The sequence below is a fragment of the Stenella coeruleoalba genome, assembly GCF_951394435.1.
Source record: "Stenella coeruleoalba genome assembly, chromosome: 20".
NCBI classification, from domain to species: Eukaryota; Metazoa; Chordata; class Mammalia; order Artiodactyla; family Delphinidae; genus Stenella; species Stenella coeruleoalba.
The window spans coordinates 12,326,953-12,339,832 of NC_137166.1; the positions used below are offsets into that span (position 1 = coordinate 12,326,953).

General features: G+C 40.1%; 1 protein-coding gene across 6 annotated transcripts in view; it reads left to right on the plus strand.

Annotated features, from left to right (window-relative positions):
- CFDP1 (craniofacial development protein 1) overlaps positions 1–12,880 on the plus strand; it is a 138,166-nt gene that overhangs the window by 64,514 nt on the left and 60,772 nt on the right. Inside the window, exon 6 of one of the 6 annotated variants that reach the window (XM_079908556.1) lies at positions 3,285–4,089. The exons of 4 other annotated variants lie outside the window; for them this stretch is intronic. In XM_079908556.1, coding sequence (XP_079764682.1) covers positions 3,285–3,417 — 133 coding nt within the window. In that variant the 3' untranslated portion in view covers positions 3,418–4,089. One more of the 6 variants, XM_079908560.1, reaches the window with a different exon arrangement.

Sequence of the window (12,880 nt, forward strand, 5' to 3'; positions counted from 1 at the left end):
TACAGTAGATGACCAGGGTTTAGTAGGGTTAAAAGTGAACAATTGACGTACATTTATAAATGCCTAGATTAGTGGTTCTCAAACTATTTGGTCTTAGGACTTCTTTACATTCCTAAAAATTACTGAGAACCCAAAGAGCTTTTGATATCTGTTACTGTATTAGAAATTAAAACTAAGAAATTTAAAACATTTATTTTCAAGTAGTAATAAACTCATTACATGTTAGTAAAACTAACATTTTTATGGAAAATAAGTATATTTTCCAAAACAAAAAAAAAGAATTCAGAAGAATGGCCTTGTTTTACATTTAGTTTAGTATTATCTCTAGAAAGATACTTAGGCAACTAATAACAGTATTTGTCTCAGGGGAGACAGGATTTGGTAACTGGAAGACAGGAGAGAGAAGGGAGGGAGACATATTTTCAAATACTTTTTGAATGTTGTGCCTTGTACATTGATTACCATTTTTTAAAAAGTAAATTATTAAATAAAGCCCTTATCTTCTGGCAGAAAGGTGCTTAAAATAATAGATTTTTAAAAATTATTTTAGGTACATTTATTTAGAGGGGAGAAGAGCCTCAGGAGACACTTCTTCAATCTAAATTTGGTTCCCACTGTCTTTATCTCTCATAGCCCCTTTTCTAACAAAAGAATCTTACAAAACATTCTTTTCTTTTGTAGCACTTACCTCAATTTGTAATTACATGGATTTTCTTGTATATTTTATTTTTTCACCTCTCTGCTCCCTCACTAGACTGTTAGCTCCCTGAGGGCATGAATCAAATCTGTTCACTATTCTCAATCTAGTACTTGGTTTATAATGGTTTGTCAGTATATATTTATAAAATGAATGAATGAGGATCTGTGGGAAACTCACATCAGTTTCCCATTTGTCAATGCTGAGCAGTTCTGGACAGTTGCCAGAATATAGATATCCTGCCCAAATACCATTTTTGTGTGGGTAAAAAGCTTCCTGCATTTGTTTAGGCTCCTCATAGATTGTATACTAGATGAGCAGTAAGTATTTAGTAAGCATTTTAAAGGTGAGTGTCACAAGAGTGGGCCACAAAAAGTTTTTGTGCTCAGACTTTCATACGTGAAACCATTTTGCTATTTTAAAGATTTTCTTCTCCATCTCATTCTTTGATTTGTTATGTTTTTCTCTAAATAAAATAAACATTAAAAAAAAGACCAAATCTGACTCTAATGCTGGAATAAAGAGCATTACACCAAACATTTCTTCAGGCCTAGATGAAGTTGGCCAAATGTTTCATCTGTTTCCTTGTGGTGGTTCTTATAGTATTCTTAGCTCATTCACCGCTGGGTTGTCAGAGGCAAGCAGCTGGATTTCAAAGCCAGCAGTTTGTTCATACAGCTACAAGACCCTCCATTGCCGCAAGATCTCCCACTGCCATAGTAATAAGAGCTAGTGCTCTTGCTGTAGCCATTGAGGTCCACTCCTGCCCTTGCCTCAGGTTCCATGTAGTTTCATTATTTATAAAAAGAATTATCGCCTCTTCTGTGCAAAACAGTGGAGCAGAAGGTTTATAAGCATTACTAGGAAGATGCACAGTGAAGGGTAGTTTCATAGTAAAGTAATTTGTTTCCCTTTTATAAACAGATCTTTAGCTTAGGTTTGCTTAATAAGTAGAGGAATGAAGAGCAGAGTGTACTCTTCTGGAAGGTACCTCAGCTCATAGCTTGTTTTATAGATTGTGCCAAACTTTTTTTTTGAGCTATGGTGAACATATTTTCCAAACCAAAAATCAGCATACCTACTCCGCCATTTTTTTTAATTGTAGATTTACTTACCAGAAGAGTTGTACAGTGGTATAAAAAATAAGTCAACAACATGGATGAACCTGAAAGGCATTGTGCTACGTGAAATAAGCTTCATGGGTTTTTGTTTTCTTTTTTTTCCTAAATGAACACCTTTGCCCCCCCCCCAAAGAAAAGTCAAATGTAGTTATATTTTAAGGAGTAAAGTAAAAGTTGGGATGGGATTGTTCAGGAAGATCCAGGACATAGGGATGCCTTTCCTAGAAGGAAGACGGGAGGTTGACTCTTCAAAAGAGTGGAAAGCTATATTTTAATTTCCACTTTACTGATCTTTCAGCACAATGTTGGCATCAACACTCCTAGAGCTGCAGCCTGGCCCCACCTCTCTACCCAAAGTAGGATGCTACACCACAGACTAAGCAAAAACCATTGGTCCATATAGAGACTTCCTTTTGGTTATGAAGATCATTTTTGCATTGAAGCCTGTACGGCAGAGAAGTAAAAATAGAGTATAGTAGTGACCCAGGACTGTCCCACGACTGTCATCACCTAATTTGTAGAGATCATACACTCTAGGAAATAGCAAGTGTTTGATGGCGGCAAAAGCACCTCTGGGAAAGAAGAACTTCGTTGAATACTTGGGTTTTTCTGAGTTTCTTCATCTAATACAAATAACTTCCTGTAGGTATGGGAATTATTGGTCAAGACAGGCTCTTTTGCTTGTTTTTCTAGGCCTTGCTTCCAGTCCATGCCATAGTTGCACATTGCAGAATAGGAGAAGGAAGAGGGCAACGAAGTAACAAAAGTTCTGAAAACAAATACAAGGAAACTAGGGGAACCAAAGAGGAAACAGACATGAGAAATTCAGAAAGAACCCAGACTAGTAGAGAACATGCCCATGTGTTATTTTCCATGGTATATTTATGGAGGCTACAGGTGCCTTGGGAGTTCTATTGTGTATTGTAAATGTTTCATTCTCTGAGCTTTTCTAATCGTTATCCCTTTCTAAGTCTTTGTAATATCTGACCTAACATTCTGTTTGAGATGGGATTTTTAGTTCCTGCTGGACCTCTTCTTGTCCCAAAGTAGCAAAGTCTAACACTGATAGCAGTATCACTCTGGGAGCATTTATGGGGACCTGAATCTATGACTTAAACCCAGAATTTCACCTGTGAAAATTCTCATTACTGGGTAGTGGTTGGGTATTTTCATTGTGCAGAGGGCCATGTTTATATGATGAGGTCATAAGCCCCAAGACAGTGGGAACCCAGTCTACTTGGTTGACTCACCTCTGTATCAGCAGCACCCAGAAGAATTTATGTTAGAAATAGGCACTCAATAAATATTTGTTGAATTAATCAATGATTTTAGGAAGGAGATTAGGGAATGGGTGGTAGGATATTTGAAAGGACAGCCAAAAATGAATCTTAACACTAAAGAATTTGGATTAATATTACTGGAGACCATGTGGACAATCAACTGCTATTTCTTACTTTTTAATAAAGAAGTCTTAGGACTTCCCTGGTGGTGCAGTGGTTAAGAATCCGCCTACCAATGCAGGGGACACAGGTTCGAGCCCTAGTCCGGGAAGATCCCACATGCTGCAGAACAACTAAGCCTGTGTGCCACAATTACTGAGCCTGTGCTCTAGAGCCCGTGAGCCACAATTACTGAAGCCCGCACGCCTAGAGCCTGTGCTCTGCAACAAGAGAAGCCACCGCATTGAGAAGCCCGCGTACCGCAACGAAGAGTAGCCCCCGCTCGACGCAACTAGAGAAAGCCTGTGCACCGCAACGAAGACCCAACACAGCCAAAAATAAATAAATAAATATACTATTTTTTTTAAAAAAAGACTGCCATCTCTAGATCCTCTTAAAAAAAAAAAAAAGAAGTCTTATATGTGACATTTTAACTATTTTACCTGTAATATTTCTGTGGTTTCATACTAAATTATTTAATTTCTCTATTGACAATGTTGTTTAAATATTAAACGTTAACTAAAATTTAATGTGACTTGTTCTTTTAAACACTTTAAACAACTTAACATAAAATATATTATAAATGTGATTATTATAAACTTACTGGGACTTCCCTGGTGACCCAGTGGTAAAGAATCTGCCTTCCAATGCAGGGGACGTGAGTTTGATCCCTGGTTGGGGAACTAAGATTCCTTTTGCTGCAGGGCAACTAAGCCCGCATGCCACAACTACTGAGCTTGACCACCTCAACTAGAGAGGCTGCTTGCCACAAACTACAGAGCCCATGCGCCCTGGAGCCCACACGCCACAAATAGAAGCCCGCGTGCTGCAGCTAAGACCCAACACAGCCAAATAAATAAATAAAAACACCGAGATTTTAAAAAAACAACAACAACTTATAACTATCTGGTTTGGAGTAAACTGCTGGCTAATTTCCAGTTATCTTGATTTTTTGCACTTAATAGAAAACTAAGAAAGGGGGATTTTAATCAGCCACAGAGAAGTTATTGTCGTATCTGCTATTTTTGTCTTTACCTTACACTCCCTATGGGTGTTACTGAGAAGAAGGAAAGGGGTTACTACTATTCCTTTCCACGTACAGAAACCCATTTTAGACCCTCTGGACGTTCCATTTGTAATGCTAAATTATTTTTACAAAATTAGTTTGATTTATGCAGTGTCGCATTCTGGCTAACAACATAGTCTTTAAGCTGACTGTTTAATCCTTTCAGCACAACTCTGACAGACTTAAAAATATCCTTGCTTTCTGTCAATGCTAGAAAGTACCAGAACAGTATTGACTGTTTTCTTGCCCCAGGACATGGAGTCATCTCCCATTCGGTCCTGGTTCTTTTTAGTGGAGAGTAATAGTAGAGATCAAAACCTGGGCTTATGAATGGTGGTGACCAGCAAAAGTACTGCTGTTGCTGTTACACTAATTTTAGTGACAGAGCTTTGTTTTCCTATTCATTGTAAGATATTGCCTGCATACAAAAAACATACGTAATGTATACCTAAGAAATACAAACAAAACAAACATCCATACACTCATTACCCAGCTTAAGAAAGGAAGCATTATTATTATTATTTTTTTTTTTTTGTGGTACGCGGGCCTCTCACTGTTGTGGCCTCTCCTGTTGCGGAGCACAGGCTCCGGACGTGCAGGCACAGCGGCTATGGCTCACGGGCACAGCTGCTCGGTGGCACATGGGATCTTCCTGGACCGGGACACGAACCCGTGTCGCCTGCATTGGCAGGCGGACTCTCAACCACTGCGCCACCAGGGAAGCCCAGGAAGCATTATTAAACTTTAGAAATTCCCTGTGTATCCTTCTGTTTTGCATCCCCTTTCAACCCCAAAGAGGTAACTACCATCTTAACTTTTATTTTTGTCATTCTCTTACTTTAGTTTTTTTTTGTTACCATGTATGTACCCTGAAACATTTATTATTTAGTTTTGCTCATTTTTGAACTTGAAATATGTTGTCTTACAGTATGTATTCTCCTTTGACTGATTTTTTTTCAGTCAACCTTACTTTGAGATCCACATTGATGTGGTAGCGTTAGTTCAGTCATATTCACTGCTTTATTATATTCCATAGTATGCCACAATTTTTGCATTTTCCTCTATTGTTTCCCATTTATTGCTCTTGGAAAAATATTGCTGTGAACATTCCCATTCACGTTTCCTTATGCACGTGTGTAGGTGTTTCTCCAGGTCATTGTTTTGGGACATGTTTTTAACCATGACCCCATAGTAAGAAATATAATAAGGCAAAATGCACTATTTATGTGTAATGAGGTAAAAATATAACATTTTATTCCATTCACTTTCATTAAAATAAAATACTGGTTGTGACCCACTAAATTGATTCATGATCCATTGGGTTAAAACCAGCAGTTTGAGAACTGCCCTAAGAGTGAATTTGCTGGGTCTAGAATATGTTTAAATGTTAACCTAAGAAGATTATGTCTTTGTTTTTCTAAGTGGTTGAACCCGTCTAGCAGCAAGTGAGAGTTCCTATTGCTCCAATCCTTGGCATTGGCAAACTTTGGAATTGCCAGTTTCATGAGTGTGAAATGGTATGTCCTGTAGCTTTAATTTGCATTTCCCCATTACTGATTGAATTATCTAGTGGGGAGACAATTTTGTTTACTATTAGAGTGCACTTTGATGTTCATCTAAATATAAAGTACGTCTTCACCGTTCTTGGATCTTGAGGCTTTTGAAAATCTGATGAAAGTTAAGGACCTACCTCCTAGAAAAATTACACATATACAATTATCTGTAAATTTGACATACAATACCAGAGAGTTCTTGACCATTTTAGGACCTTTAGAGGAAGAGATAGCTGGTAAAAAGTTCCCAGGGACTCCCAGTAACACAGATGGCTGATTTCTCTGTTCCATCTGAGTCATTTACTGTGCTGGGTTGAGGCTTCCCTCCTCCACACCAACGCCCCCACCTCCATCCTGAGGCTTTCTGGAGAAGTGTGATATGGCCTGCAGCTTTGCATTGATGGCAGAATTTGTTGTTGTCCATCATGGGATACCAGCATGCGTAACACTGTGTGTATAGACAGTGTGTGCTAAAGATGAGTGACAGAGCAGAGGCTGTAAATTCAACACAACCCAAAAAATTGAAGCTGAAAGCAACTAATAATAGACTCTAAGAATATACAGAAGAGAGTGGGCGGGATACATGTTTTTTCTCTGTGAGATGATAGATTGAACCAATTTTATTTAAATCTTAATAGGATAGTCCAGTAGCCTTGAGGCTTTGGTGACGCCTTGGTAACTGATAAGAGTTACATGGACCCCACTTATAGTTAAAATTATTTGTATTATGACACAGTTAATAAGTGGATATAATTCTACATGTATAGATTGATCTTCAGAGAAAAATGGTTTTACTTTCCTTATCTTCCAGTACCATAGATATTTTTCTGCTTGATTTTCCCTAGGGCTTTTCTTACTCATCTAATGCAGGATTTAGAATTTATCCCACTACTTTGGCTCCAAGGAACTTTATTCACTCACTACCCAGCCATGTGCCTCAACACCCAGTCAGTGGTTAAGACTAATTAGATGCATTATGCTCTTCAGAGACACCGCCAGCTCTTCCCTGACTTCCGCTCCAAAGTCCCCAAGTCTGTGAAATAAAGCTGTCTTGTAGTATAAGGACACTTGTGTTTACTTTCAGAAGGGACCTCCTTCCAGAAGACATTTTTATTTGATTGGATAAGAGGTATGTGTGGGTAAGTCACAAAATGGCTATTCCAAGCTCTATTGGGAGACCAGCATCTGAAAAGGTAGAAAGTACACAAGATTCAGCCAAGTAGAAAACTAGTTCTCTCTCTGGCAGATCGTTTTCAGCTTTCTTTGGAGTGTATCCGTTAGCAATGCAAACGTGGGGTTTGATAGCACAATAAACAAAACATTGAAAATGTTAGATGGTACTTATGAAATTGACCCTAGTCAAGTAGACAGTGAAGCACATCCCTATTAGGCCGGAGGTAGTTATCCCTTTATTCTGAATTCAAAACCAGTTACTTTTAATGGTCCTGAATATGTCTCCAAATTTGCTTAGGACTGTTATCCCCGGAGAAAAGATAGGAGAATCTGATAGAAGGCAAGCCAGTTGCCTTAGTACTAGGTGGAGGTGGTAATGGTCAGGGAAACTGCTAACAGGCTGCAAAGGCATGGAGTCTCAGGAAAGACTGGCTTCATGGTTTGGCAAATCCAAGGCATGAGATTTGGTGGTTCTGTTGTTTTGTCTTACTTTTTTGCTCTTTAAGAGTCTTTGGGCGGGGGCGGGGGGTGGAGGTTACTTCCCTGGTGGCGCAGTGGTTAAGAATCCATCTGCCAGTGCAGGGGACACGGGTTCGAGCCCTGGTCCGGGAAGATCCCACATGCTGCGGAGCAACTAAGCCCGGGTGCCACAACTACTGAGCCTGTGCTCTAGAGCCCACAAGCCACAGTTACGGAGCCCGAGTACCACAAGTATTGAAGCCCATGCGTGTAGAGCCTGTGCTCCACAACAAAGAGAAGCCACCACAATGAGAAGAACGCGCACCACAATGAAGAGCCCCTGCTCGCAGCAACTAGAGAAAGCCCATGCGCAGCAGTGAAGACCCAACTCAGCCAAAAATAAAAATAAAGAAATAAAATTTTTAAAAAAGAGTATTTGGGGGGAAAAATTAAATGCACGGACTAACTAAAACTTCAACGCTTGATTCACTACACAGCATATCAGCCTCTGCAGAGCTTTGCTATTTTGGAGCCAGTGGTGTGAATGATTCCCTGTTAATAAGAATCTGGCTTTTTTTTTTTTTCCCTATTGGAGAAAAGGAGCTTGTATGCATGTTACCCTACCTCAGCAGTTCTCAAGCTTTATGTTCTCAGGACCTCTTAGCACTCTTCAAAATTATTGAGTGCTAGTGGGGGGCGGGGGTTGAATCGGGAGATTGGAATTGACATATAAACACTGATGATACTATGTGTAAAATAGATAACTAATGAGAACCTGCTGTACAACATAGGGAACTCTACTCAATGCTGTGTGATGACCTAAATGGGAAGGAAATCCAAAAAAGAGGGGATATATGTATACATATAGCTGATTCATTTTGCTGTGCAGTAGAAACTAACACAGCATTGTAAAGCAAAAAAAAAAAAAATTTACTGAGTTGGTTATAACTGCCATTTGTAGTATAAAAGGTTAAAACTGAGAACAATTTTAAATACTTATTAATTCATTTTCAAATAACAATAATGAACTCTGATACATGTTAACATAATATAAACAAGTAACTACATACTACTATTAAAAATTGTTTTTATTGTGGTAAAAGACATAATATATAACATACTATTTTAACCTTATTTAAGTGTACAGTTAAGTGGCACTAAGTACATTCACATTGTTAGGCAGCTCTCACCATCATCCATCTCCTGAATTTTTCACCTTCCTATACTGAAACTCTGTCCCCGTTAAACACTAACTCCCCGTTCCCCTCCCCAGGGGGCACCTACCAATATACTCTCTGACTCTGAATTTGACTATTCTAGGTACCTTGTATAAGTGGAATCAAACAGTATTTGTCTGCACCTAATGTATATGGGAATGCGTTTTTAAGGTTAACTTAATATATGTCTTGCAAACAGATTGTATCTTCTTTTTTTTCCCCCTGTGCTATACAGTAGGCCCTCACCAGCCATCTACTTTGTACACAGTAGTGTACGTACATCAATCCCAATCTCCCAGTCCATCCCACCCACCCCCCTCCTTGGTGATCATACGTTTGTTCTCTACATCTGTGTCTCTATTTCTGCTTTGCAAATAGGTTTGTCTGTACCATTTTTTAAAATTACACATATGTGTTAATATACGATATTTCTTTTTCTCTTTCTGACTTATTTTGCTCTGTATGACAGTCTCTCAGTTCATCCACGTCTCTGCAAATGGCACAATTTCGTTCCTTTTTATGGCTTACTAATATTCCATTGTGTATATGTACCACATCTTCTTTATCCATTCCTCTGTTGATGGGCGTTTAGGTTGCTTAATAAGTATATTTACCAACAGATTAGAGTCATGGTGTGATTTTCTCTCTTTAATGTCTGGTTTAATAGAAGATAGCTGGATTCTCAGGTCTGCTGCTCCGTTCAGTCTTTTTTTTTTTGGACTGTGTTTGGTCTTCATTGCTCTCTGCAGGCTTTCTCTAGTTGCAGCGAGTGGGGGCTACTCTTCGTTGCAGTGTGCTGGCTTCTCATTGCAGTGGCTTCTCTTGTTGCAGAGCACGGGCTCTAGGCACGCAGGCTTCAGTCGTTGTGGCACGTGGGCTCAGTAGTTGTGGCTCACGGGCTCTAGAGCGCAGGCTCAGTAGTTGTGACGCATGGGCTTCATTGCTCTGTGGCATGTGGGATCTTCCCGGACCAGGGCTCAAACCCATGTCCCCTGTATTGGCAGGCGGATTCTAAACCACTGTCCCACCAGGGAAGCCCTGTTCAGTCTGTTTTAATATGTTATTTCGGTTGAATGATATGAAGAAAAGCCAGCCTCATACAGATACGTAGTTGGCAAAGGAAGGCGTATTTTAATAGCTGTTTAGATAATTTTGGATATCATTTTGTGGTACTACAGCAAAATATGAATGATGGTAGTTTTTCTTTAAGAAAGTTTATTACAACTTTTTTTTGTTATAGCAAAACTGAAGAGTCTAAATACCAATCAATATGTGACTAATGAAATATAGTATATCTACACAATAGAATATAATGCAGCTATTAAACACTGAGATCAGTATGTACTTATGGGGAAAGCCTCTGAAGTACATCATTTAAAAAAATACAGGAGACTAGAAGTAGCAGTTTAATGAGAGGTTAAGCCAGCAGGAGCCTAGCTTCTTGGCTTCAAAGTCCCAATCTGCTACTTCCTAATTATAGAATACTGAGAAGTGTCTTAATTTCTCTGTGCCTCTCCTACTATGCTTTGGATGAACTCTCTAGCTGAGCCTTATTTTTCTGAGATCTTTAACTCTAAATAATGGTCTCAATTCAGTCATTTAAAATGTCCAGAACTCCCACATTCCCAGTACCTACAACAAAAGGAAGAGGGAGAGAAGGTTCTTTTGCCTTCAGTAACTAGGACATCATTGGCGACCTCCACCAGGTGGTTTCATAGGAGGAGTAAGACAGCCCAAATGGCAGTGGGAGAAGGAAGGAGTGAGGGCTGTGGAAGGGGTAGAGCAAGTGAGGTCAGACTTTTGGAGCAGCTACAGAGGGAAAAGCTAAAACAGAGGAAAGAGGTGTATTTAAACAAGTGACGTTGCTGAGGAGGTGGGAAAAGATGGATGGAATTCTCAGCTCAGGGGCGTGCATTAGTTTTGGAATAGAAGCTACGAGAATACACACTTAGAGCCTCCACGTAGGGAAGTGACCTGGAAGTTAAAAGGGTTCCTGCTTGATAGCTCCTATTTACTCCCTACAGGAAAGAGGAGGTGATGTTAGGGACTCAAAGAGTGTGGTGGTGGTTGGGATGGTCTCTGGGAAATGGGAAAGGGGAGCTTCCTAGACAGTCACTCCCTAGGGTTTCTGAGCGCCTTTAAGAGCAAGCAGGTCTGAGTTTGGAAATGATAGGTTTGTGGGATCTGTGTAGCTCTGTGATTTTCCCTGGAAGCCTTAGAAGCAGGGTTGTAGGCATAGAGCATGCCTTCAGGGACATGCTGCAGGCTGTCTCAGAGGAACTCCAACACCAAAAGGGCCAAAGACAACATCAGCCCTTCCTCCTTATTTTGCTGCAGGCATGCTTCATTAGGCAGCGCAATCCATCAAATAAAGAGAATATTTTATATAACTCCCCTCTTGAAAAAGCAGCACCTTGATTTCCCTGTTTAAAAACGTAATACTAAACATCGACTTGCTTAACAAAACACAGCCACTGTGGGTGGCTTTATGCATTAGCACCTAATTCATCAGCACACCAAATTCAAACACTTGAGTGTCTTTATTTAATACATGAAGTTCTCCAGTGGTAGTTTCTTATTTTTTTCCTAAGGTTGATTTGTTTGTTTTGTTTTCTTAATTTAGTTTTTTGGCTGCGCTCGGTCTTCATTGCTGAGCGCAGGCTTTCTCTAGTTGCAGCGAGCAGGGGCTACTCATCGTTGAGGTGCACAAGCATCTCATTGTGGTGACTTCTCTTGTGGAGCACGGGCTCTAGGCGCACGGGCTTCAGTAGTTGCAGCATGCGGGCTCTAGAGTGCGGGCTCAGTAGTTGTGGCGCACGGTCTTAGTTGCTCCACAGCATGTGGGATCTTCCCAGACCAGGGCTCAAACCCATGTCCCCTGCATTGGCAGGTAGACTCTTTTTTTTTTTTTTAATTTATTTTCGACCGCGTTGGGTCTTCGTTGCTGTGTGCAGACTTTCTCTAGTTGCAGTGAGTGGGGGCTACTCTTCATTGCAGTGCACGGGATTCTCATTGCGGTGGCTTCTCTTGTTGCGGAGCACAGGCTCCAGGCACATGGGCTTCAGTAGTTGTGGCACGCGGGCTCAGTAGTTGTGGCACGCGGGCTCTAGAGCACAGGCTCAGTAGTTTTGGCGCACGGGTTTAGTTGCTCTATGGCACGTGGGATCTTCCCAGACCAGGGCTCAAACCCATGTCCCCTGCATTGGCAGGCAGATTCTTAACCACTGTACCACCAGAGAAGTCCTGGCGGGCGGATTTTTAACCACTGGACCACCAGGGAAGTCCCTCCAATGGTAGTATCTTAAAGTTTAATTGCAATGTGGAATCTGAAAACTGATCAGATTTTGTACTGTTACATTAAAATCTTTGGTCTTGCATTTTGAATGAATTTTTTTTTTTTACCAATATGCATGATTTGTAACACCATGCATTAGTTATTTGGAAAATACTAGTTCACTGGTTTATACAGTTCTAATGTTGACTGATTTCATTAACAAGTTATATTCATTAGTATCACCACCAATCTCATCAGAAAGCCTTTAAGTACCGGGAAGCTGTCCAGCTAACAGTGGTAGATAGAAGTTTTCCAGAATTTTAAAGCTCAGAATTATCATTGGCAGCAAATACTGTCAGTTGTTCTCCTTCAAATGACAGACTTCTTTCATTTCTCAGAAATGAGAAGATGTCTGCCAAGTACCCAAGTATGAATAACCATAGTTTATCTGGGAAAGCAGATTTAGCTTGCAACTCAGTTGCACAAATGCTTTTCCTGGAGACCACCACTCTTGGCGGGAGAGCTTTATGCTTACTTCCCATTTCATAAAATAGAATATGAAAAGATATCTATTTAAGAATTAAGATTTAATAAATTAACCTCATTTTTAATACAATTATATTTCATTACAAATACAATTATAAATATGGTATATAGAATATTTACTTCACTTAATTTTTATTTATTTATTTATTTTTGGCTGCGTTGGGTCTTTGTTCCTACACATGGGCTTTCTCTAGTTGCAGCAAGCAGGGGCTACTCTTTGTTGCAGTGCGTGGGCTTCTCATTGCAGTGGCTTCTCGTTGCAGAACACGGGTTCTAGACACGTGAGCTTCAGTAGTTGCAGGACATGGGCTCTGTAGTTGTGGCACGTGGGCCCT